Source organism: Danio rerio, chromosome 19 (genome assembly GCF_052040795.2).
Source record: "Danio rerio strain M-AB ecotype USA chromosome 19, GRCz13ab, whole genome shotgun sequence".
Classification (NCBI taxonomy): Eukaryota; Metazoa; Chordata; class Actinopteri; order Cypriniformes; family Danionidae; genus Danio; species Danio rerio.
This window is the reverse complement of record NC_141039.2, coordinates 11550806-11578199: the sequence shown is the minus strand read 5'-3', so window position 1 is coordinate 11578199 and position 27394 is coordinate 11550806. Positions and strand designations below refer to the sequence as shown.

At 40.6% G+C, this 27394-nt stretch overlaps 1 protein-coding gene across 2 annotated transcripts; it reads left to right on the top strand.

Annotated features, from left to right (window-relative positions):
- The first annotated feature begins 9 nt into the window (after positions 1-9).
- On the top strand, positions 10-25312 carry si:ch211-171h4.5. 2 transcript variants are annotated; one of them, XM_087295474.1, is made up of 10 exons: positions 10-86; positions 273-331; positions 895-1254; positions 7471-7631; positions 7723-7867; positions 11169-11438; positions 19680-19773; positions 21876-21894; positions 22058-22135; positions 23954-25312. In XM_087295474.1, the coding sequence occupies exons 2-10, from the start codon at positions 286-288 to the stop codon at positions 24020-24022; spliced, it is 1242 nt and encodes a 413-aa protein (XP_087151600.1). In that variant the 5' UTR covers positions 10-86; positions 273-285; the 3' UTR covers positions 24023-25312. The 2 variants fall into 2 exon arrangements, with proteins under 2 accessions (XP_087151600.1, XP_087151599.1); XM_087295473.1 differs by having other exon boundaries at positions 26-86; positions 7720-7867.
- The last annotated feature ends 2082 nt before the right edge of the window (positions 25313-27394 follow it).

Below are 27394 nucleotides of genomic sequence, written 5' to 3'. Positions count from 1 at the left end.
CAAAACTACTGTTGAAACTCCATCTCCAGCAGTTCCTCTTTCATTTCATTAAACTATTGAGGGAATTACAGACAGTGCAGAAAGAGGTAAAACTCAGATTTTATTATTATTATTATTATTTTATTAACCAAAAAAGGGGGTAATGTGAATTAAAGTTAATTGTTCACGTGTTTATTCAACCTATTAATTGTAAAATTAACTTAAAATGCCAACAATGGATGAAAGAAAGTCTACAAAGCCTATTCACTGGACTACAACTGATGTTTTTACAGATCTCTATAGAGCATGAGTGGACTAACAATCTTGGTATTCATGCTTTGGATATTGAAAGGTGAGAGACTTGCTTTTGTTGATCTTTTGAGTTTCACGGTTTACATAAAAATTTGAATCCATAAATAAATGTGATGATGACTATTTAACTTTGTACTTTTGACTTATTGTGTCGCACTTCTGGTTTGTCATTACCATGTTTTATTAAAATAATCCATCTTTCAGATGAGACGTTAAACTGTGGTCCTGACTCTCTGTGGTCATTAAAAACCCCATGGCACTTCTCGTAAAGAGTAGGGGTCTAACCCCGGTGTCCTGTCCAAATTCTCTCCATTGGCCCTTACCCATCATGCCCTCCTAATTATCCCCATCCCCGAATTTGCTGTATCACTGTCTCTCCACTCCACCTATAGCTGGAGCAGTGGTGAGCGCACTGGCGCTGTTGTCCTGTGGCTGCCGTCACATCATCCAAGTGGATGCTGCACACTGGTGGTGGTGTGGAGAGACCCCCCTCATGATTGTGAAGCGCTTTGGGTGTATGGCCATAAACAATAAATGTGCTATATAAATACACATTACTTTACAATCTGAAAAACAAACAATATTGTATGTATTTATGCGCAGGTGCTCCCAGCAACATGTGGGAAATCAAGCTGCCTCAGAAAATAGATGCCATAAGTGGCTTCTGTGTTCATATTCCATGTCAGTTTGAGATCCCCGACTCATTCAAACCACTCCTAAGCCAATCAGCTGAAGCGCTGTGGAAAAAAACAGACATAGAAGGAGCAACTGTGTTCAGTTCAGCCAGAAAGACGACATCTCTTCTAAACGGAAACGTGATTGGCAACATCCTAAACAATAATTGCACCACTGTGTTTCACAACTTTCCTGCTGGATTCGGTGACACGTATTTCTTCAGGCTTCAGGGTCATGAAAATCTCAAGTACACATTTAAGCAAGGAGTGAGAATCACAGTTCATGAAGGTAGTATTTTTCCTTGCTTGTTTCTAGGGCAATGGCAAGACACCCCAAACAACAAACTGTAAAGCATTTGAAAAAAAATATAAAAATAATTTCATAAGATAAAATATTAACAGTTTCCCCAAAATATTTCTAATGCTATGAAACGTGCAAAACATTTCCAATGGCTTAAAGTGCATCTTTAAAATCTTAAATAAAAAAACATTCTCATTTGATGGCAGCACTTTTTCCTACACTAAATAAAAAATAGCTATATCAGCACTCGTAGAGCCTCTTCACCCTTGTGTATTACTCCACCCACATAGTTATAGCAGATTAATAAACTTACTACAGTCAGTGGTGTAAAGAAAAATCATACTTAAGTAAAAGTACCATTACTTGTCCAAATATGTAGTGCAAATAGAGTAAAAGTATCTGTTGTCAACACTACTCAAAGTATGAGTAAAAAGACGTTTCAGAAGTACTCTAGAGTAGTGAGTATTACGCTGTTAAAAGCTGATGCATCTACATGCAGTTTGTGCAGGGATGTGTAAACGTAACATTCTGTAGTGCATTTAGAGATCTTCTTAGATTCGTTTGTTCCTTCCAACCTTTCTTCCATTGTTTGTTTGTTCTGTCCTTCCTTTATTCATTCGTTTCTTCGTTTCTTCGTTCCTATCTTCATTTGTTCGCTCATTCATATTTTTGTTCCTTCTTTCATTAGGTCATTTGTTTATTCTTTTGTTCGTTCCTTTCTTAGTTTGTTCAGTTCTTCCTTGAATGCTTACTTCAGTCCTTTGGTCCTTTGTTTGTTCGTTCCTTTGTTTATATTTTTGTTCCTTTTTTCATTAGATTCTTTGTTCTGTCCTTTATTCATTTGTTCCTTCCTTCAATCGGTCCTTTCTTCGTTCCTCCCTTTATCTGTTTGCTCATTCTTTCATTCGTTCATAACTTGTGTTCCTTTCTTCATTTGGTCCTTTGTTCATTCAGTCATTCGTTCGTTCGTTCCTTTCCTTCCTTAGTTTGTTCTGTCCATCCTTGAATCCTTCCTTCATTCATTTGGTCCTTCCTTCTTTCATTAGTTCAGTCCTTCTTTCGTTCGGTCCTTCCTTTCATTTTTCATTCATATCATTTAGCGATTGTTTATGGCTGTTTGGTCATCAAACAGTCGACATCCTTTTTTTTAACAGTCGACATCTATTTTCTCATCAGTGACATCCAGTCTAATTAAAGTCTGTGCGTCAATGTGTCACGTTTTAGCGTGATCAAAAACAATAAACAAAAAACAGAAAGGTGCGGATCCAAGTGCAGATTATTTATTTACATTGCAGCCAACAAGGTGATAATACAAAGTAACAAATAAACAACAAAACCAGAAACTAAATCAAAGACGAGGCTCAGGAAAAACAAACTCAAACAACTAAACCTAATTAGAAAACAGACTAGACAAATGACACACGAACTAGACTAATGCAAACATACGAGAACAGGATCAGAAATACAAACTTGGAAATCTAAGACTTACTGGAAACTTGAACAAGGAAGACAAACGACGCGATCAAACATAGGTGGAATGGTAGAATATATAGTCCAGATAATCAACGGTAACACAAAACAGATGTGATGGCAGGTCAGTGTAGGTGTTCCGGTGTGTGCGGGGGGCATGTATGAAAATGTAGTTTTTTCCTGGGGCACTGTAGCACCTACAAAGTCCTAGAGCGCTACAGCGCCCTCAGGTGGTCACAGACGGATGTGACATTACCCCCCCTCTAAAGAGCGGCTTCCAGACACTCCCAGACTGGTTCCAAGAGGGGGGGCGGAGCGGAGCAGGAACAAAGGGAGGGATGGGAGGGCCAGATTAGGGTCAGGCACTCCAGCAGGAAGCCAGGGTGCAGCCGGGGAATCAGTCCGAAATGGGGAGGACCACCAGGGAGGGGCGGGAGGGATGACCCACGGACGATCCTGCAGAAAACACAAGGCAGGGAACCCCAAGAGAGCCAGCAGGAGAGGCAACTGGACAGGAGCCGGCGGGACTGGAGGCAGCTGGACAGGAGCCGGCGGGACTGGAGGCAGCTGGACTGGAGCCGGCGGGACAGGAGGCAGCTGGGCTGGAGCCGGCGGGACAGGAGGCAGCTGGGCTGGAGCCGGCGGGACTGGAGGCAGCTGGGCTGGAGCCGGCGGGACTGGAGGCAGCTGGGCTGGAGCCGGCGGGACTGGAGGCAGCTGGGCTGGAGCCGGCGGGACTGGAGGCAGCTGGGCTGGAGCCGGCGGGACTGGAGGCAGCTGGACTGGAGCCGGCAGGGCAAGACCTCTGGGAGGTGCCGGCAGAGCAAGACGTCTGGATGGCGTTGGTAATGCCAGGAGCCGGGCTGGGACCGGCAGGGCGAGGAGCCTGGGTGGCGCCGGCAGGGCGAGGAGCCGGGGTGGCGCCGGCAGGGCGAGACGTCTGGTTGGTGCCGGCAGGGCGAGACGTCTGGTTGGTGCCGGCAGGGCGAGGAGTCTGGGAGGTGCCGGCAGGGGGAGGAGCCTGGGTGGCGCCGGCAGGGCGAGGAACCTGGGTGGCGCCGGCAAGGCCAGAAGCCAGACTGGAACTGGCATTGTACTGCGCTCTGGGGCTGGAGCCGATACTGGCGGGCGCTCTGGGGCTGGAGCCGACACTGGCGGGTGCTCTGGGGCTGGAGCCGACACTGACGGGCGCTCTGGGGCTGGAGCCGACACTGGCGGGCGCTCTGGGGCTGGAGCCGACACTGGCGGGCGCTCTGGGGCTGGAGCCGACACTGGCGGGCGCTCTGGGGCTGGAGCCGACACTGGCGGGCGCTCTGGGGCTGGAGCCGACACTGGCGGACGCTCTGGGACTGGAGCTGACACTGGCGGGCGCTCTGGGGCTGGAGCCTTCCTCCTCCTGCGCCGCCCTCGTCTGGTGGTTTGAGACGTGAGAACGGTGTCATCTGGAGAAGGAGCTTGCTCTGGAACTGGAGCTGACACTGGCGGGCATTGTGGGCATAGGGCAGAGGCTGAAGTTTCACACAGCTCCAGAAGACTCTCCAGGGGCTCTGAGAAGGGTATTCTTCTGGTAACCCGACGCGGGTAAGTCCGTAACTCCAGTCCTGCCTCTCTCCTCTTTCCTTTAGTTAAATCAGCTGGCCCCGAAAATATCCCTCTCTGTTGCCATCTACTCAGGCCTCCCTCCTGAGGGTTCTCCTCCTTCAAGGCAACAGAGAGGGGGGAGCCAGCGATTAGCAAAGCCTCCTCCACAAACCGATACAGGTTCCAGTCATCCTCGTATTGCGGCATGCGTGACCGGACGGGTTCCAAAAGTCCTCCCCGAAAAAACATCATTAGCAAGATGTCACTGTGAGAGCTCTTCGCAGCTAATTGCAAAAACTCCTTTATATATCGCTCAATAGAGCGATCACCTTGTTTAAGGCGCACTATGATATTATCTGCTGGATCCATTTATTGATCGCGTCGTTCTGTCACGTTTTAGCGTGATCAAAAACAATAAACAAAAAACAGAAAGGTGCGGATCCAAGTGCAGATTATTTATTTACAGTGCAGCCAACAAGGTGATAATACAAAGTAACAAATAAACAACAAAACCAGAAACTAAATCAGAGACGAGGCTCAGGAAAAACAAACTCAAACAACTAAACCTAATTAGAAAACAGACTAGACAAATGACACACGAACTAGACTAATGCAAACATACGAGAACAGGATCAGAAATACAAACTTGGAAATCTAAGACTTACTGGAAACTTGAACAAGGAAGACAAACGACGCGATCAAACATAGGTGGAATGGTAGAATATATAGTCCAGATAATCAACGGTAACACAAAACAGATGTGATGGCAGGTCAGTGTAGGTGTTCCGGTGTGTGCGCGGGGCATGTATGAAAATGTAGTTTTTTCCTGGGGCACTGTAGCACCTACAAAGTCCTAGAGCGCTACAGCGCCCTCAGGTGGTCACAGACGGATGTGACACAATGTGTGTAAAGACTTTGGACATCTTCTTGGACATTTTTAATGCTTCCAATAGGTTTGCTGAATTTATAAAATGCCCATGTCTTGATGTTGTTCAGTATAATGCGATTTACTTTCTATGTGCGATTAGATTTGACAGGAATCACAGGACTGATTTTTCTACTTTAGCCAATCACCATAGACAAGAAAAAAAAATTGTGACTGCAGGTTGTAGGAAAGTAATGGAGTAAAAAAGATACTGCACAAAAAAATGTACTCAGGGAAAGTAAAAGTACACATTTTTTAAAACTACTTAGAAAAGTACAATTCCTGAGAAAAACTACTCATTTATAGTAATTTGAGTATTTTAATTAGTTACTTTACACCACGACTACACTTTGACAAATATGGACAGCATAATGTACTTTTGAGGCTTTTTAATGTGAGAATGTAGTTGTTTAGATTTCAAATATGCAGTTTATTTATAAAGACCGTGCCTATTTTAACTTATAATTTTAAATATATTTTTTGAGATGCAAAAGCAAAGAAAAGAGGGTTGAAGTTCTGCCACAAGATGGCAATAGAGGCAGCATAATAAGTACTTAGGGAAGAGAAACTCAGTGCAAATGTCAAATTACAGCAAATGAAATCATTATAAAAGTGTTAAGTGACTTTCTAAGTCGATCTCTCTTTTGTTTGTTGTAGTGCTGTATTTATACCATGGTAATCTGGCAGTGTTTGCTTTGCCTTTGCTTTTTCAGAGTTAATTTTTGTGATCTCCCGATTGCAACAGAGAAATACTAGGAAATCTCTGTACACGGATGGCATTTCATGCCGTTCAGCCTTAAAATCTTAAAATGTGAGCAAAATCACCTGTTTTGTTATCACTTTAGATATTACGCTACAGAATCATTCAAATACTAGCTCTAAAGTGACGTTGGTGAAGTAGCAAAGGTTTCTGCTGTTCTGACAGATGTGAATAAATGGCGGAAGAAAGTAGTCCCTCGTACAAAAGGATTTTTGAGACTCTCTGTGTTTGACTTTTTTTATATACACGATTATGCCGCTGAACTATTTTATAAATGCAATATCACACTCATAGCAGTACAATACGGCTGTACATCATCACTGGTGGGACACTAAGGCACTCAGCCTGCTGCCTCCCACTAGTGCTGATATACTTCTACGAGTGTGATATTGCGCATATATAATAGAGTATATAATTATTAATATTTATTAATGGTGAATAATAATGTTGTCTAAAAATATATTATATACATCTGTAATATACAATATAAACATCTTGAATTTATCTGTAATTTTATTTTTGACCAATTGTTCTATTATGCCCTAAATTACAATGTTTTAAATATTCCACTTATGAGAGAATATTCTTTAAAAAAAAAACTTGAGCATTTTTTAATATTTTGTCCTATAGTGGGGTCCAAAATAGTTATCTAATTAATTTACATAAACATTTGCATTTGATATTTGCATAAAAGACAAAAAATGTATATTCAATTGAAAATTAGCTGAGAATACACTTATAAATTTATATATTTTTACACTGTATTTAACTGTAACATGAACTGTATTTTAATGTAAGACAGTTATGCTATATGGTACTATATCTTAAAGTTGCGTTGTGAAAATTATTGTATATTTTACAGTAAAGATATATAATACTGTAAATACATATGGAGCAAGATAATTGTTGATGCATGTAAATACAGTAGGTTTGCTGTAAGTTATTGGAAAATATTATATTTTATCAATTGTTTACATATTATGTAATAATTTTTATATTTACTTATGCGGATGATGTGGTGGCTCAGTGGTTAGCACTGTTGCCTCACAGCAAGAAGGTCACTGGTTCGAGTCCCCGCTGGGCCAGTTGGCATTTCTGTGTGGAGTTTGCATGTTCTCCCAGTGTTCCTGTAGGTTTCCTCCAAGTGCTCCAGTTTCCCCACAGTCCAAAGACATGCACTATAGCTGAATTAATTGAATAAATTAAATTTTCCTTAGTGTATGAGTGTGTGTGAATGAGTGCATGGGTGTTTCCCAGTACTGGGTTGTGGCTGGAAGGGCATCCACTATGTAAAACATATGCTGAAGTAGTTGGCGGTTCATTCCGCTGCGGCAACGCCTGATAAATAAGGGACTAAGCTGAAAAAAAATGATAGAACGAATGAGTGAATATTTCCTTACATTTCAGTTGCACTGTGGGCTTGTTGAAGGCACTCAGTTAACATTTTAACTCTCTTCTGAATTGCGAGATGTTCTACCGCCTGTCCTGAACCCACATGCCCAGGTACTGGAGGTTTTAGAGGGTACCAAGCTGACCGTGAGCTGCTCCACTGTGATCTCCTGTCCCTCAGTGCAGCCCTTGATGCAGTGGAACACACAGCTAGAAGAGCTGCTGCCACCAGCTCTCCAGGTTGAATAACACTCATCATGAGTTCATCATGCTTGCAAACTACAGCTGATGCATTATTAAAATGCTTTCTTCTCTTTATTGTCTTAAGAAGGATGAGGTTGGACAGACATTGCTGGTCTCCTCTCAGATGTTTAACGCAACGCCTCTGAATGACCAGTTTAAAATCTCCTGCTCCCTTCTGTACATGCAGGGCACCAAAACACCAGCTGAGAGCAGCATTACCCTGAGAGTCCTGTGTAAGTGAGAAAGAAAAACAATCATCTAGTTATGAGTGAATTGCTGTGGTATTCAAATTTAAAGGGGGCCTATTATGTCACTTTTTACAAGATGTAAAATAAATCTAAAAGTTCCTACACACCGGGGCTCTTTTCGTTTGCGTTTATAGTCAGCGTTTTTCGAGACATTTTTCCGTATTCAAACCCAAGCAATTTTCACTGGCGTCAAGCAGAAGAGGATGCAAATCACTCCTTGACGTTAGATGGCGCTACACAACTTTAAGCTTCTGACACCCGCTTATAACACAGAAGAAGAGGAGGAGAGGAAGATCACATGCTTGTTGTTAAAGTTACTGGTGACTCGAACTAGCATCAATGGTTTAAGCTGCAGCGCAAGCTCAAGCGATAAAGAAATGATTATTGTTCACAAGAGCAATAAGCAGCTAAAAGTTCATGTTGCCTCTTCTTCAGTGTGCACTCGCATTGACAGTTTTGCGCTTGAGAGCCTCCAAGTGCTGTTTACTGTAACTTCAGCAGCTCTGTGTACATGAACAAAAGTGCCGATCTGATTGGTGGAGAAGGTTTTGACGCAGTGCGTCAAAACTAAAAAACGAGCATGAGGCGTTTTTTTTTTTTTAATTTAAATGACGCTTTGCGCCTGGTGTTTTGCATGTTGGTGGGCACGATCACATTGGCGCCCTTTATTTAGTCACCAGGCGTTAAACGTCAACGAAAAACACAAGCAAAAAACGTCTCGGTGTGCACGAGCCTTAAGGGCATACTCACACTTTGTACAGTTGACTTGAACTGGGCCGAAGCTTTTGACACTCATAAACAATCATAAAGTCCTTGTTCTGCAGGAATTAGGAGGTTTGCTGAAGGTGCAGCTGTCGTGCAGTGAGGGGTTTGCGCCTTTAATAATCTACGACAGTTTGTGTTCATTGAACAGTAATAATGATTAATAACATATGTAACAGTCCAGTAAAAGTCACGTCTCGTCTTCAGTTTTGGGCTCAGGCGTGAGCCTAAAGGCTTAGGCTGTACTCACACTAGGTACAGTTGCCTCGAACCGGGCCAAAGCACGCTTGTCCACCCTCCCGTCTCCCCCGACGGCCCGCGCTCACACCATATCGGGCCTCGGCACGCTTACGTCATCGCTGCTGCGCTGTTCAGAAGCGCTCTCTATGGCAAGCCTTTTTAGCATTTAAATCTTTGTTCTGACTCCATAAATATATTTAGAGATATCTCTAATTATATTTTGACTAGTCATAATTATAATTCGACTAGTCAGAATAATAATTAGAGATATCTACAATTGCAATTGTACTAGTACGAAATCAGATTGGAGATATCTGCAAATATATTATGACTAGTCATATTCCTCCATTCGCTTCCATTGAAAAATATTTGCAGATGTCTCTTAATGAGTTTTGACTAGTCACAATTGTAATTAGAGATATCTCTAACTGAGTTTTACTAGTCATAATACATTTGGAGATGTCTTTAATTCGTAATATTTAGAGATATTTACAAATATATTTGAAGATATCTCTAATTAATTTACTAATAGTCGAATTACAGTTGTAGATATCTTGAATTGGATTTTTGACTCACACACAAGCGTACCGCGCCAAAGCCCAAGTGTACCGCGCTCAGGCACACCTCTTCCAACCGGGCCAGGGCCGGCCAAGTGAACCGTGCTTGAGCCCGATTCAGCGCACTCACACTTCTCAAACGATCAGGGAAACGGGCCTGGGCACGGTACGGATGGCATAGTGTGAGTAGGCCCTTACTCACACTATGCCATCCGTACCGTGCCCAGGCCCGTTTCCCGGATCGTTTAAGAAGTGTGAGTGCGCTGAATCGGGCTCAGGTTCACTTGGCCGGCCCTGGCCCGGTTGGAAGAGGTGGGCCAGACACGGTTCACTTGGGAAAGTGTCTGGCTACAACACAAAGTTAGTGGTTTTAATCTACGGTAGCCTAGGGCACATTCATAAACTGTGTGTGAGGGGACTACAAATTTCCGGACTCAGTAAAAAAGACTCTAAACCAGAGGTGGGCAAGCTACGGCTTACAGACATGCTGAGTTAGTTAAAGTAATTTCAAGAAGGGGGAATGCACGACATGGGGGTTGTAGGGGTATAGTTAGCTGGGGGCTGGAGTGGTGGTTTGCGTTTTGGCTGACAAGAGACTTGGGATGTCTGCCATACTATAGGGAAGATGGAAGTCAAAGTGTTTCTGCAGACTGTTGTAGATGTTGTATGAAGTGTGACTATAAAAAAACTTAATTGATTAATCAGTTAATTACCATCAGAAGTTATATCAGAAGGCTTTATTCACACTTTTGCCACAAAATTGTGTTTGAGCATGTTGTAAAAGTAATTTTTACATAATAGGTCCCCTTTAGGGTGACACGGTGGCGCTGTGGGTAGCACGTTTGCCTCACAGCAAGAAGGTCACTGATTCGAGCCTCGGCTGGGTCAGTTGCCGATTCTGAGTGGTGTTTGCATGTTCTCTTCTTGTTTGCGTGGGTTTACTCCACGTGCTCTGGTTTCCAAAGACATGTGGTATAGGTGAATTGGGTATGCTAAATAGTCTAGTGTATGTGTGTGTGAATGAGTGTGTATGAATGTTTCCCAGTGATGGGTTCCAGCTGAAAGGGCATTCGCTGCGTAAAGCATATGCTGGATAAGTTGCCGGTTAATTCCGCTGTGGCGACCCCAGATTAAAAAGGGACTAAACTAAAAAGAAGATGAATGAATGAATGAAGTTGAAATCTACAGGTAACACTAATACATAATAAACATGTATAGTCGTGCAATGCTAATGTTATTAACATTACAAACACAATTTGACAGATTTTCACTGAAATATCTAGTAATATATAGAAATATATAGTTCTGCTGACTAATGTACTTACATTGTTTTGAATAATGTTCTAATCCAGAGAAATAAGCCATTTTATCTAGCAGCACAGACGCTGTCCTGTGTAGGCATGCTATGACATCAAACACCCTCGATTTCCAGACAGTTTGGTCATCAAAATATGCCTTCGCTTGAGGTGAATGTGCGACCTCTAGCGGCGAAAATGACTTAATGTACCTTAAATACTGGTGACTGCTAACTAGTTACTCTAGCCATTATATTGATGATTGTGAGCAGGGCATTTATTTCATTCACCTTGTCGTCTGTAACCAAAGAGCATTCAGTATTATTGGAACAACATTAGAACTTCTGGATGAACTTTTTTTATTTTACAATCCTAACTTGTATAAGCAAATAGCCTTACCATTTAAGCACATTGGTCGATTTTCTCTTTCAGATGCTCCCAGAAACACCATAGCTCTGGTGAGCCCATCGGGAGTGTTGTCTGAAGGCAGTGTGGTCACGCTGAGATGCCAAAGTGATGCCAACCCTGCAGTCCAGCGCTATGAGTGGTACAAATACAATGGAAATGGGAAGCTTGAGCTGCAGAATCAAGGACAGACTATCACAATGACAGCCGGGGTTGACGTTCAGGGACTTTATGTCTGCAAGGTCTACAATAATCGTGGGATTGACCAGTCCAAGGCTGTCTCTGTGAGCATAAATGGTAAATACTTTTTCTGTTGGGAAACTCTTTAGGCTACAAAATGATTTAAAGGCATAGTTCATCCAAAAATTATTTTGGGTTTCTTTCTACTGGACACAATGGAAGATATTTTGAAGAATGTCCAAAAGTGGTAGCCACTGACTTACGTAATTGGATTTTTCATACGCTTTAAAAAATGTAATGATGTAAAGTCAAAAACAACTAATAAATTTGTTGCTTTAACTAATTTTAATAAGTTAATCAGGTTTCAACTACATTTTTCAAGCTATCCAAAGTTTAACTTAACATTTTTAATCAGTTTGATTGGAGTTGAGATGACTAGAAAAGTTTTGAAGTCAGCAAGTTTTTTTTTTTACAGTGTACTAAGTCAGTAGAAGCAGCACGATGGCACAGTGGGTAGCATGTTCGCCTCACAGCAAGAAGGTCGCTGGTTCAAGCCTTAACTGAGTCAGTTGGCATTTCTGTGTGGAGTTTGCATGATCTCCCCATGTTCATGTGGGTTTTCTCCAGGTGCTCCGGTTTCTCCCAAAGATAGGTGAATTGGGTAGGCTAAATTGTCCGTAGTGTATGTGTGTGTGTGGATGCTTCCCAGTGATGGGTTGCGGCTGGAAGGGCATCCGCTGCATAAAACATATGCTTGATAGGTTGTCGGTTCATTCCGCTGTGGCGATGCCAGATTAATAAAGGGACTAAGCTGAAAAGAAAATGAATGAATAAATGAAGTCAGTAGTTACCAGTTACCAAGATTCTTCCAAATATCTTCTTTTTTTGAGAAACTTATCAATGTTTGGAACCACATGAATGTGAGAACATTATTATTTTGGGGCGAACTATGCCTTTAAATTAGTTATTTCAAGTTAACTTAATTTTCTGCAAATTATTAAAGTTTTTAGCAATGATCAAGATCACATATATACTGTCACCATATTTGTCAGGTTTTAGTCCTCATCTGTGTAGAAATTGTTTCGGTAACATTTTATAATAACTACACACTTCATAATAACTACATGTTAGTCAGCAGTTTATAAACATTGCTGAATAACAGGAGTGTCAAAATAAAGCATAAAATTGATAAAACAAATACAGTATAATAATTGAACAATATATTATTATACAACATTGCAATGTTATTTAGCAATGTTTATACTGTACAGTAAATTTATTTTAGATAAGATTGCAAATGAAATGAACAGAAATGAATTAAGTTGTTTATTTTCTTTTTTTCTGTTTAGAAGATAACTGAGTCTTTAATTGCCATTTATAATGGATTTACAAAGCATAAATAGATTAGGGTCACAAAACTAGATAAGGTTGAGTTAATAAAGCATTTATTAACATACAAATTAGCTGTTATTAAATGCCTAAGTAATTAGACATTAAAAATATTCATTTGAATAGTTTATTAATCCTTTACTTGTGCGTTCTGAATGATCTTTAAAAAAAACACCAACTATTCTTAAACAACTTGATTGTAAATAATGCAATACTTAATTAAGTAATGAAAAACAGATCATTAACATAGTATGAAAACACAATCATTAAGCACATTTTCAATGTGCGTTTAAATCAAGAATACAGAATTTGTAGCTGTATTTATAAACTGCTTCCTAACATTTATTAATGTAGAGTTAATACTTAACAAATATTGCATTGACTATTTGCTAATGCTTAATAAATTATTCATAGTGTGAAGTTACTATAAAGTATTACATATTGTAGCGAGGCAGAGGGAAAACACAAACACCGTAGATGAAGTTACAAACAATGCCCCGGAGGGTGCTTTTATTTACAAGTGATAAAGGGGTGAATGAGTGCTCTTCTTAGAGGTGCGTGCTCAGGTGCTCCGGGGAGAAGGTGAAGACTGGTGAGAGGGATGGTGTTGGATCGGTCACGAGCTGGATTCGGCTGTGGGAGAGACAGAGAGAGACAAGCGTTAGCGCAGGGAGTCATCTGTAATGAAGCTCACTTCCTCCTGTGTGGGGCTGGCTTTTATCTCTCCCTGGCTGATGAGGTCCAGCTGTGAGCGATCCGAGGTTGATGAGAGATCCAGCTGGTGTGGATTTGTGCCCAGGGCGACGTGGTATTACATGGCTCGCTACATTCCCCCCCCCTTAGCGTCGTCCTGGTCCTGGGTGTCCTGCGAAGGAAGAGCAGTGTATTGAGAGGGGGGGTAGAATGTTTCGACAGACCTGCCCATCCTGACCAGAGCCGTGAGAGTCCGTCTGCGTTTCCGTGGGAGGCCCCGGCTCGATGTTGTACGTCGAAGTTGAAATCCTGGAGCGACAGGAACCACCTGGTGACCCGAGCGTTGTTGTTCTTTGCTGTCGCCATCCATTGTAGCGGGGCGTGGTCGGTCACCAGAGTGAATTTCCTGCCAAGGAGATAGTACCTTAGCTCCAGGATTGCCCACTTGATCGCCAGGGCCTCCTTCTCCACCGTTGCGTAGCGGGTCTCTGCGGGGGTCAGCTTCCGACTCACGTACATTATGGGATGTTCTTCATCGCCGTGGACCTGGGAGAGGACCGCGCCCAGGCCCGAGTCGGAAGCATCCGTCTGTAGAATGAAGGGGCAGCCGAAGTCAGGTGCGTGCAGTACCGGTGAGGACGTGAGGGACTTCTTTAGGGCTCGGAACGCATCGTCGGCTTCCTTGGTCCATCTTATCCTCTCCGGCTGCCCCTTTCTGGTCAGGTCTGTCAAAGGGCTGGCTATGGATGAGAAGTTAGGTATGAAACATCTATAGTAGCCCGCTAACCCCAGAAATGCACGTACCTGGGTCTTTGTGGTGGGTTGTGGAGTTTCCTGTAGTGCCTTGACCTTGTTTTGCTGTGGCTGTATGAGACCTCGTCCAATGTGGAACCCGAGGTATCTGGCTTCGGCTAGACCCAGGTGGCATTTCTTGGGATTAGCTGTGAGCCCAGCCCGTCGAAGATCTAAGAGCACCCTCCGTAACCGGGATAGGTGTTCCTCCCATGACTCTGAGTGGACGATGAGGTCGTCCAGGTAGGCTGCTGCATATGGCTGGTGGGGCCTCAGCAGGATGTCCATCATTCTTTGGAATGTGGCTGGGGCCCCGTGGAGCCCGAAGGGAAGAACCCGGTATTGCCAGTGCCCACCGGGTGTGGAGAAGGCGGTTTTCTCCTTGGCGTCTTCACTGAGTGGTAACTGCCAGTAGCCTTTGGTGAGGTCGATGGTGGAGATAAATCGGGCTCCACCCAGCCTATCCAGCAGCTCGTCCACCCGAGGCATGGGGTATCCGTCGAACTTGGAGATCTCATTGAGTTTCCTGAAGTCGTTGCAGAAACGGAGGGTGCCATCGGGTTTGGGGACCATCACTATTGGGCTGGACCACGGGCTACGGGATGGTTCGATGATGCCTAACCTTCTCATCTTCTGGATCTCCTCGTCGATAGCCAGCCTGCGAGCCTCTGGAACTCGATAAGGCCTTTGCCGGACGATGGTGCCAGGAGGAGTGATAATGTTGTGTTGGATGATGGAGGTTCGGCCCGGTTTCTCCGAGAACACATCCTTGAACTGACCAACCAAGGCTTGCAGCTCCGCCTTCTGGTTTGGTGAGAGTTGCTCACCAATGTGGACAACGGGAAGAGTTTCTTCAGCGAAGGCAACGAGATGACCTGGAGCTGCAACCCACTTCTTCATAAGATTTATGTGGTAGAGTTGTTCTTCCCGTCTTCGTCCCGGCTGACGGACTCGATAATTTACCGGCCCTACCCTCTCTACCACGGTGTATGGTCCCTTCCAGGATGCGAGGAACTTCGACGTTGTGGTAGGTATGAGTATCATCACCTTGTCCCCTGGGTGGAACTCCCTGGGTTGGGCGGGCCGGTTATACAATCTCTGCTGGGCGCGCTGGGCTTCGGTCAGGTGTTGCTTGACGATGGGCATGATTTTGTCGATGCGTTCTCTCATGTCCCGTACGTGTTCAATCACCGACCGCTGGGGGGCTGGCTCCTGCTCCCAGGCTTGACGAGCCACATCCAATAGGCCCCTGGGTTGGCGGCCAAACAGCAGTTCGAAGGGGGTAAATCCTGTGGAGGCCTGGGGGACTTCCCTGATACCGAATAACACGTACGGGATCATGAGGTCCCAGTCGCGCCCGTCCTCTGCCACCACCCGTCGGAGCATCTGCTTCAGAGTCTTGTTAAAGCGCTCGACAAGGCCGTCCGTCTGTGGATGATATACAGAGGTTTTTAGCTGTTTTACCTTGAGTAGGTGACAGAGGTCTGCCATCAACCGGGACATGAAGGGGGTGCCCTGGTCGGTCAGTATCTCTGTTGGGATTCCCACTCGACTGCATAGTAGAAACAGCTCCTTCGCGATGGCCGATGACGTGGCTTTCCTCAGGGGAATCGCTTCAGGGTATCTGGTGGCATAATCGAGGATAACAAGGATGTGCTCATGTCCCCGGGCCGACTTCGGCAAAGGCCCTACCAAGTCCATACCAATTCGGGTGAAGGGCACATCGATGATGGGTAGTGGTATTAGAGGGCTGGGGGGTGGTCGTTGGGGAGACGTTCTCTGGCAGATGTCACATGCCTGGCAATACCTCTTTACTTCCCCGTCTAGCCCCGGCCAATGGAAACGGTCGCGGATCCTTTTCACCGTGTTGGCCGCTCCCAGATGTCCAGCCATCGGGTGGGTATGTGCCAGTTCTAAGACCGTCTCCCTCTTGGTCCTCGGGACGACCAATAGTGTCTTCTTTTCCCCCCGCCTCTCTGCGACACAGTACAGCAGACCATTTTCCACAATAAAATGTGGGAGGGGGTGAGGGCTGGGAAGTCGCTCATTACCTTCAATGATCCGTACTTGCGGCCAGCAGTGTTTGAGCGTTTCATCTTCCCTCTGTGCTCTGCCAAAATCGCCTCCTGCGGTTATCTGTTGAAACAGATCAAAGTATAAATTAGCAGAAATTGATGACTCACCCCCTCTATCGCTCTCGGTGGTCATCAGCGCTGGTTTGCGGTCCCGATGAGCCCGTGACTTGTTCTTCTTCTTTGAACGAGCCGATAGAGCGTGGTGGTGAGTGAGGAGTTCATCGAACCCCGGCCAGTCTCTGCCCAGTAGGAGGGGCACAGGAAGATCTGGAACAACCCCGACTTCGATGCGCCAGCTGCCTGGTTTCGCCGCGATGGTCACCCTTCGGGCGGGTACGTGGCGGGTATCACCGTGTACACACGTGATTGGAATAAGACTTTTACTTTCCTGGCGGTATTTCAAAGTCTTCGGGTGAACCAGAGTGATGGCGCTTCCTGTGTCTAAGGTGGCCGTTTGTGTTTTACCCTCTAGCTGGACTTTATGGGTGGGAGCTTCGGGAGGGATATTGCGGTGTACCGCGCACCCTGCTGTCCAGGCCGGGGTCGAGTGCGTCGTCGGCTCGGTGGGCATCGGCTCGTCCATCGGGCTGGGGACCGCTGGTCTGCCGCCTGGTCGCGCTGTGCCCTCCACCGGTCGCCAAGGTGCACTTACCCTCCGGGGTGGCAGAGCCGCTCTCTCCCCATTATCTCGGGCGATGTGAGCTTCAGCCAGCTCGATCGCCTCCACCAGGGTGGCCAGTGACTCAGGATTTCGCATGCTGGTGAGTGTTCGCAAACGTCGGGGTAACGCACGCATCATCTTCTCGATGATCACCTTCTCAGCGACCTGGACCGCCGAAGGATCTCCTCCCAATAACCATAGCCTTCCCAGGCGAGAAAGTTGAGCTGCTTGAGTTCTCACTGGTTGTTTCTCGTCGTAAGACCACTGGGAAAACTGTTGGGCTGCGCTGATTGTGGATAGCCCCATTCTGGCTAATATTTCCTTTTTTAACGCTTTGTAATCTTCATTTTTAGGTGTCTCTAGTGAAAAGTATGCTCGTTGCGCTTCTCCTGTGAGAAACGGAGCCAACATTCTCACCCAGTTTTCTTTTGGCCAGCCTTCTCTCTCGGCAATAACCTCAAAGGTATGTAAATAAGCGTCAATATCATCCAGGTCGCTGAGTTTAGTGAGATGATGATGCGCACTCACTTCGGGAGTCTGATGGTGTCTGGCCGCCTGGCGGAGCTGCTGTTCCAGTCGATCCTGTCTGGCTGTAAGCTGCTCAGAGATGGAATTCTGTTTCCTGGAGATCTCCGCTAGGTGGAGCAGTACCTCTTCCACCGACATGGCGACGGGATGTTGACAGCCGAGTAAGAGGAAGCGTGGGAGAGAGAGAGAGCGGATGCCTGTCTGTAACAAACACAGAGAAAAATTCAGCGGTTATTTTCTACTTAATGGTGAGTGTTTCTTCTGAATTTTTCCCTCTGCAATGCCCGCATTCTCCACCAGTTGTAGCGAGGCAGAGGGAAAACACAAACACCGTAGATGAAGTTACAAACAATGCCCCGGAGGGTGCTTTTATTTACAAGTGATAAAGGGGTGAATGAGTGCTCTTCTTAGAGGTGCGTGCTCAGGTGCTCCGGGGAGAAGGTGAAGACTGGTGAGAGGGATGGTGTTGGATCGGTCACGAGCTGGATTCGGCTGTGGGAGAGACAGAGAGAGACAAGCGTTAGCGCAGGGAGTCATCTGTAATGAAGCTCACTTCCTCCTGTGTGGGGCTGGCTTTTATCTCTCCCTGGCTGATGAGGTCCAGCTGTGAGCGATCCGAGGTTGATGAGAGATCCAGCTGGTGTGGATTTGTGCCCAGGGCGACGTGGTATTACATGGCTCGCTACAATATGTATGTAATTCAAAATACTTTTTTTTGTTTTGTTTTGAGTTTTGAGGTTGTAGGTTATGAAATGACCAACACAGGCTCATTCTGAAAATGTCCCCCTATATACATTTCTGGAGATCGCAAATTATGTAGCCAGAAGTACGTATGGATACATTTTGTCTTTAAAATGAAGGCGGCATGACGCCGTTCCTTTTCTCGCTTACCAGCTGACTGCTTACCTCCGTATAAAAGGTTTTTCCATTGTTTGTCCAGTTAGCTTGCCATATACATCGGTGGACTTGAGACGTAGAGAGGAGTTGACAACGAGATTCGAGTTCGGTGAAGAACGGTTCCAGAAAGCGTGTAAAACAAAAACAGAATCTAAAACATAAAATGAACAGGTAAATAAAAAAAAGTAAATAACAGGATGAAAATGTGGTAAAATCTGAAAACATGGTAAAAATCAGGCGAGGGCTTTTCTTTTTCTGACTTGCTTTTTAAAACTGTCAGTTGGGTTTAGGGAAAAGGGTGGATGGGTCAATCGGTGCTTTTAAAAACACTATCAGTAGGCGAGGGAGAGGGGGATAGATCAGTCAATCAGTCAGTCAACAGTGGCCTCTGGTGGAATTACGTGAAAACAGCAGGCACAAATGCCACTAATGAGACAAATTTGAGAACTGAAAAAGCGTAGACAGCGGCCTCTGGTGGATTTGCAAAAACAAAAACAGCAAAAAAGTAGCTTCTGGAACTTATTTTGCGCTCTCCAGAAATGTATATAGCGGTACATTTTCAGAATAAGCCTAGAACTATATTAAATGTCCCTCAATATAATTGTAATGTTTATAAGGCAGTCAGAATTAGGCATTCAACAACAAAAAAGTATTGTTTTAATGTAAATAGCTGCTTTTTTATGCAGCAAAAGCTACTTTGGGCAACAAAATAATAATGAGCATGCCAAACTGCAATAAAGACAGTATCACAGTAAAATAAAAATAAGGATCATAATATGCATTCATCATATCATATCACCCCTTGATGTTAAATGTTTTTGTTTGCTTGTGTGCACGTCTAGGAGCTTGACGTCTGCTTTCTTTTCATCATCCTGGACATCTTTATGTGTCACTGACCCATAATCGCTTTAGTGCAGTGATTTCATCTGAGCCTCACTAATGATTAGGTGATTCATGGCAGACAAACTCTTTGAAAAAAACTAGCGGTAGTGTTGATGTGGCTGAACAGTGGGCAATAACTGGACACACGGTCAGCTCCTGGTGTAAACAAGCAATTAAATCCAAAAGCGACACCAAAACCACATCAGAATACATTCGTAAGGGTATCAGAGGGAAATTAGTAGATGTGTAAACTCGCTTACCCTCAGAATATTCATTCTCAGACTGTGCGTAACTGCAATGTGGAAACGAATGTGTTTTTATGTGAACCTGAGTTATGGATCTCCTTGGGTGTTCGTGTGGGGGTATGCAAGTAAATAAACTGTTTTATATGACATTACGGTGACGTACTGTAAAACCAGCATATTAATCTGTCTGATTCAGGTTGCCACTGCTCTATTGCACCATACATTATATGCGGATTCCTGATGCTTTCCCTAATTCTCATTACCGCAGTGGATTTGGTCAAATACAAAAGGTAAGTTTTATTTGTAACATGTGGAATTATTACCGTGCAAATAATTTACAGTATCATCTGTATATTAATGCAAAGACGTGCAAAACGAAGATCATTTATGTAGAGAGCAAAGAGTAGGGGACCCAAGATAGATCCCTGAGGTACACCAGGGAAGAAGTTTCTAAATCAGTTGATTTGTAATTGGTATCTATTATTAGGGGTGGCACAGTGGCTCAGTGGTTAGCACTGTTGCCTCACAGCAAGAAGGTCACTGGTTCAAGTCCCGGTGATAGCGTGGGTTTCCCCTGGGTGCTCTGGTTTCCCCACAGAAAGACAGGTGCTATAAGTGAATTGGGTAAGGAGAATTGGCAATAGTGTATGAGTAAGTGTGTGAATGTATGGGTGTTTCCCAGTGCTGGGTTGTGGCTCATTTGCTGGAATAGTTGGCGTTTCATTCCTCTGTGGTGGCCCCTGATAATTAACGGATTAAGCTGAAGGAAAATGAATGAATGATTGACATCCATTATGGCAAGCCAAGTTAGCGTTTAATCTTTAAAATGTAGTAGTATGTATTTTCAGGCTACTTAAAAGTGCTGTATGTGATTTTTGACTAATATGAAGCAAAAAATACTATGATATGTTTGCAGTTGTTTAAGAAACATGCTAAGTTAACATATTAGTTTATGTAAAAAACAATGCTTAAGTGTTTAGTATGTGTAACACCACCCACTGCCGGTTTACCCAATTACTATTGAATTATTGAAAACTTTGTCAATATATGAACATTTTGCATTTGCACGCATTTACAACATCAGGTCTGCTTACGTCACTTTTTTTGGAGCAAAATAATTCAATTTTACTTTTATGAAGGTGCTGTTAACCTAACTGTTCTACATTTTACCATTATTGTTCAATACTATCATGATGTAGATAGTAAATAACTTTAATAGTTTTATTGTGAATAACAACAAATAGTAATTCCATTAATGTTCAACTGTAATGTAATCGTATCATCAGTATATTCGTATCAATTGCATTAAAATGATCATTAATTTACAATGGACAAAAATGATTATCATACACTGTAAAAAAGTTAGCTCAACTTAAAATTGTAAGGCAACTTGCTGCAGAGCTTTTGGAGCTGACTCAAATTGAGTCAAGGGCAGTACTTTGGTTATAAGTTAAGTAAACTCAAAAAAGCTGTGCAAGAAGTTGCCTTACAATTTTAAGTTGAGTCAACTTTGTTTTTGACAGTGTCATTTTGCTCTCCTACACTGAATTATACAACACTTTATGCATTAAAGATATTATGCTGTGTATATAAAAAGAAATGCTGTGTATATATCATGCCACCGTAGCATTAAACATTCAAATGATAAGAATAAAAAAGACAAGAAACAAATAACTAAAATACAGATTTACAGATCTCTTTTCATTTAATTATTTTATTTAACTATTTATTTTATTTATTAGTGTCATAAAATGTTGAATCCAAAACAACTAAAAACATTTTTAGAAAATAATAATGTTGTCATTTTTAGAATATTAAATTTAAATTATTTTAGATAAATTATATCATATTATATTATATTATATTATATTATATTATATTATATTATATTATATTATATTATATTATATTATGTTTATTATATTATATTATGTTATATTATATTATATTATATTATATTATATTATATTATATTATATTATATTATATTATATTATATTATATTATTCATTTTCTTTTCGGCTAAGTCCCTTTATTAATCTGGGGTTGCCACAGTGGAATGAACTGCCAATTTACCCAGCATATGTTTTACGCAGCAGATGCCCTTCTAGCAGCAACCCATACACAACCATTCACACACATACACTATGGAAAATTTAGCCTGCCCAATTCACCTACACCAAGTGTCTTTAGACTTGTGGGGGAAACCGGGGCACCTAGAGTAAACCCACGCCAACACGAGGAGAACATGCAAACTCCACACAGAAATGCCAACTGATCCAATATTATATTATATTATATTATATTATATTATATTATATTATATTATATTATATTATATTATATTATATTATATTATATTATATTATATTATGTTCTCTTCTCTTTTCAGCCTACTTAAAAGACTCCAAGTAAGTAAAACATTCCAAACACTGCTTTTAGGCAAACTCACTGAACAAAAACTAGGAAGATTTATTATCCAAAGGACATAGTAGAAATCCTCTGGATGCCAGATATTTATAATTTTTTAGTAATCCACATTCCAATTTAATTGCATGTATTTTCTGCTGTTAGGCTTCTGAAAATACAAGAGGACTCATGACATACGCCAGCCTGCACAAAACCAGCGACTCAGTATACAATGTCATACAGGTCAGATTTTCAATCATTTCATTATTATTATTATTATTATTATTATTATTATTATTATTATGAGACATTATGAACATGAAACTGAATCAGTAGTAATAAATTGTTGTTATTTTTTTTAAACCACACATAAAAAAAAACATTCTATTACAACTTAATTATGCATCTTGGCATGCAAGTATGCTGCTGCACCACAGTCGTACTTGTTGTTTCTCTGGAAAACAGTGGTTTTATTCCATGTAAGTTGTGTTTAGATATGATGGTGCTTTTTTATGACATAATTCAATCTACCGTTAAATCAACTAGTCAAATGGTTATCAAGTTCCTGAGGCAGGAAATAAAGAGTAGTATTTCTCTGAAAGCAGGAGTTGGTTAAGCATAATCAACACTGATATACTGATCATTAGATGTTCTGCTGAAATTCAGTATGTGCAAAAAATGACAGTTACATTTTTTGTTGTATCACAGTTGTTTTATTTGAAATTTGCCTGCTCCTCAAATATGTTTTTGTGTATAATTATACACATTTGCATTGCATAAAGGTCAAACATAAAAAGTTTACATGCATCAAAACACTAAACACAGCCTGTATGTATGTATATATATATATATATATATATATATATATATATATATATATATATATATATATATATATATATATATATATATATATATATATATATATATATATATATACAGTTGAAGTCAGAATTATTAGCCCCCCTGAATTATTAGCGCCCCTGTTTATTTTTTTCCCCAATTTCTGTTAAATTGTGGGAAGATTGTTTCAGCACATTTCAAAGCATAATAGTTTTAAAAACTCATTTCTAATTAATTTATTTTATCTTTGTCATGATGACAGTAAATAATATTTTACTTGATATTTTTCAAGACTCTTCTATACAGCTTAAAGTGACTTTTAAAGGCTTAACTAGGTTAATAAGGTGAACTACAAATAAGACTTTTTCTAGAAGAAAAAATATTATCAGACATACTGTGAAAATTTCCTTGCTCTGTCAAACATCATTTGGGAAATATTTAAAAAAGAAAATAATAATAATAATAATAATAATAATTCTGACTTCAAATGTATATATATATATATATATATATATATATATATATATATATATATATATATATATATATATATATATATATATATATATATATATATACATACATACACACACACATACACACACACTCACACTATATATAATATACACTATATATAATAATATAATATATAATAATATATAATAAAATAATAATAATAATAATATTTCTGACTTCAAATGTATATATATATATATATATATATATATATATATATATATATATATATATATATATATATACATACACACACACATACACACACACTCACACTATATATACAATATATATATATATATATATATATATATATATATATATATATATATATATATATATATATATATATATATATATACATACAATATACAATATAAACAATCATATATATTGTTTCTTTATTTTTGCTCTTTTTTAAATTTATATTTAATATTTTTTTATCAATCCAAAACATTTAAAAAAAAAATTTTTAAAAATTAAAAAAGTTTTCTTCAATAGGCTACTTACTAATCTAATGTATATACCGTAAAGCGTCCTATAGAAAATATTAATTTAAATGAGAGGTTTATGAGGGGTGTACTCATATATACTGATTACTGTAAACATCTATTTTTTACACAAAATACCCATAAGCGGTACTGAGTAAATGTGATGAATATGTGTTGCATTTATAGAATACTTTCTCTGTCTTTACTGCAGCCAAGAGCCAACAGATCTGAAGATGACTACGAAAACAGACACTTGAGCAAACAACAGTCCAGCTCCTAACTATGCAGCCATAAGAGTTAACAAGACACAAAGTGCTGTAGTGCCCACATTGTAGATGCAGGTTTCTGACTCCAATCATTTTCTCAGTATTTCGCAAAAATTAAATTGGCAAATGTGTAAATTATTCAATCAAAAAGACAAAACTGGTAACATCATACAGTTTATAGGTTCTTGTGTTTTATTTTGAGATGTATACACTACTGTTCAAACATTTGTCATTTTGTAAATAATTGAATACTTTTGTTCAGCTTAAAAATATAGTTATCAAAAGTGACAAACATGTTTATTGTATAAAGTTGAAGGATATTTATGTGTGAAATAAAGGTCGTTCTTTTAAAGAATGACAATGTTTTTGAGCCCCCCCCCCCCCCAACTTATTACTAAGTTTGTAACTGATTACTAAGTTTGGTGAACTGAATAGTGAATTTATTTAGTTCAGTCAACTTATTAGGGTTTTCAGTGTAATTATGGTATTCAAAACGTCAAATCTTATGCAGACAGCATACCAATACATTTTCCAAACATTCAGTTATCTGGACAATAAGAAAGTCCTTAGGCTGAGCTTCAAAACGCAAGGCTTCCCAACTAGGATTTCACAATAGGGTATATGCCCAAGCATGCTAATGGGACTTTTAATTTGCCAGTAACCTGGGTAAGCGCTTCCGGCGAACTGTATGCCAATGCAAAAACCGGCGCGTTTAAGGTCTGTTTTCTTCAAAAATCAGCGATCTCCACTAGCTGAGTGATATCCGATATAAAGTGGGTCTCAGATTGTACAAGAAACACTGCATTAAATTACATTTCCCCCCGCCATGTCTTTGTAATATGAGCATTTATTTTACCCCAGTATATTCAATGGAGCTTCTGCGCCAGCCTGCCAATTCTGATTGGCGCGTACGAGTAAACGGCTTTTTGTCTCGTTTTACGCTTGAGCAACTAAATGAATGACAAAGTTTATTTAACTGAATGTATTTTAATTACATTACAACATCGATGCTGTAAAAGGAACCGTATAAAATGGAAAAAAAAGTTCACAATAACACGTCACCGGAAGTTTATCAGTATGGGAAAAACACTAGCTCAGCATATACCCTATACAAACAGTTTGAAGTAGCTCCAAGCAACTATGCGTTCCCTCTACCACAACTGAATCTCTTCTTCATTCACCCACTCACTTAATATAGATTTCAGCTGTCTGACCATTTCAGGTGTCTGACCACCTCTAGTGCCCTGTAGTTTCATTTGAACAGCGTTTATACTAGTAAATAGTATTAAAACACTTCATATTGTAAAAAAAAATAACAATAATCATATATATATATATATATATATATATATATATATATATATATATATATATATATATATATATATATATATATATATATATATATATATATACAGTTGAGGTCAGAATTTTAAGCCCCCCATTGAATTTTCTTTACTTTTTTTATATATATATTTCCCAATTGATATTTAACAGAGCAAGGAAGTTTTCACAGTATGTCTGATAATATTTTTTCTTTTGGAAAAAGTCTTATTTGTTTTATTCCAGCTAGAATAAAAGCAGTTATTAATTTTTAAAAAGCCATTTTAAGGACATTATTATTAGCCCCTTTAAGCTATATTTTTTTCCCGATAGTCTACAATACCAAAAACTGTTATACAATAACTTGACTAATTACCCTAACCTGCCTAACTTAAAGTGACATTTAAAGACTTAACTAGGTTAATTAAGCTGTATAGAAGTGTCTTGAAAAATGTCTAGTAAAATATAATTTACTGTCATCATGGCAAAGATAAAATAAAACAGTTATTAGAAATAAGTTAATAAAACTATTATGTTTAGAAATGTGTTGGAAAAATCGTTTCTACGTTAAACAGAAATTGGGGAAAACAATAAACAGGTGTGCTAATAATTCAGGGGGCTAATAATTCTGACTTCAACTGTATACACACACACACACACGCACACACAAAGTATATATGTAAACACAATGTATATATATGCATGTGTGTAATAATATACTATGAAAAAATGTTTAAATAAATACATTCATTCATTCATTCATTTTCTTGTCGGCTCAGTCCCTTTTTTAATCCAGGGTCGCCACAGCGGAATGAACCGCCAACTTATCCAGCAAGTTTTTACGCAGAGGATGCCCTTCCAGCCGCAACCCATCTCTGGGAAACATCCACACTCACACATTCACACACACCCTTATACACTACGGACAATGTAGCCTACCCAATTCACCTGTACCGCATGCTTTGGACTGTGGGGGAAACCAGAGCACCCAGAGGAAACCCATGCGAAGGCAGCGAGAATATGCAAACTCCACACAGAAACGCCAACTAAGCCAGTTCAAACCAGTGACCCAGCAACGTTCTTGCTGTGAGGCGACAGCACTACCTACTGCACCACTGCCTCGCCTTGTTTATATAAATTTTAAACAAAAATTTAGTAGCCATTTATTCACATTATGATGAATAATTCTACCTGAAGCCATTTGTTTTCTGATTTTAGAAAAGACCTTGCATTTAAAAGGTTGCACATATTAGAATTTTACAGTCAAGACAACATTTGTGAAAATGACCTATTTTTTTTCAAAGGATGATTTTGAGCTCACTACACTTGAAATCTTAAGTTTATGCATTTTCATGGTACATAAGTTAAATTCACTCATATTTTAAGTGACAGGAACAAAACTTTTAAGTCATGTTCAGTCAACTTTACTTAATTGTTTAAAAAAAAGACAACATTAGGATTTACAGTGTATAGAAACATCTTTCACCACTGTATTAATTATGAATGCCCTTGTGTGTAGTGGACTGTGTGTGTTTGTGCACATAACACGTATTGAAGTAAGTGTGATGTCCTAACATTAACCGCACACTCATAGATACCCTGGAAAATAAATGCGATAAAGTGTTTTCCACTCACTCTCATTTTCAGTCACACCTTTAGTCACTCTCTCTCTTTAGTCTCCCTCCAGCATTCTTTACATTCCATTACTCACTGACAAGCAGATTAGAGATGAAAAACGCTGTGACGAAAACGGAATTCACACTCTGCTCCTGTGTGTGTTTGTGCATCACAGGAAGTCATTATTTGAGATGGTGACTAGTGAATCGCAGTTAAGTAAGAGGTCGGCTTTGTGTATTTCCATTTGCAAGACGAAGGATTCATAATTTGAAATCGCTGATTAATACGGTGAACATTCAGGACGTTGAATAAGTAATCACAAGCAACATATTGAGAAATCTAAATAAGGCAGTTGTGTGATGTCATGTATGGTTATTTGAATTTCAATACTTTCTTCTTTTTTAAAATTTCTTTTACTTTTTATGTCGTACTTGTACATATTTATA

What these genes read in the sequence shown, in the direction of transcription:
- si:ch211-171h4.5 (XM_087295473.1), top strand. Translation starts at nt 286, where the DNA reads ATGAGTGGACTAACAATCTTGGTATTCATGCTTTGGATATTGAAAG. An exon ending in GAGAATCACAGTTCATGAAG is followed by an intron (nt 1,255 to 7,470) that starts GTAGTATTTTTC and finishes CTGAATTGCGAG; the next exon opens with ATGTTCTACCGCCTGTCCTG. An exon ending in CATTACCCTGAGAGTCCTGT is followed by an intron (nt 7,868 to 11,168) that starts GTAAGTGAGAAA and finishes TTTCTCTTTCAG; the next exon opens with ATGCTCCCAGAAACACCATA.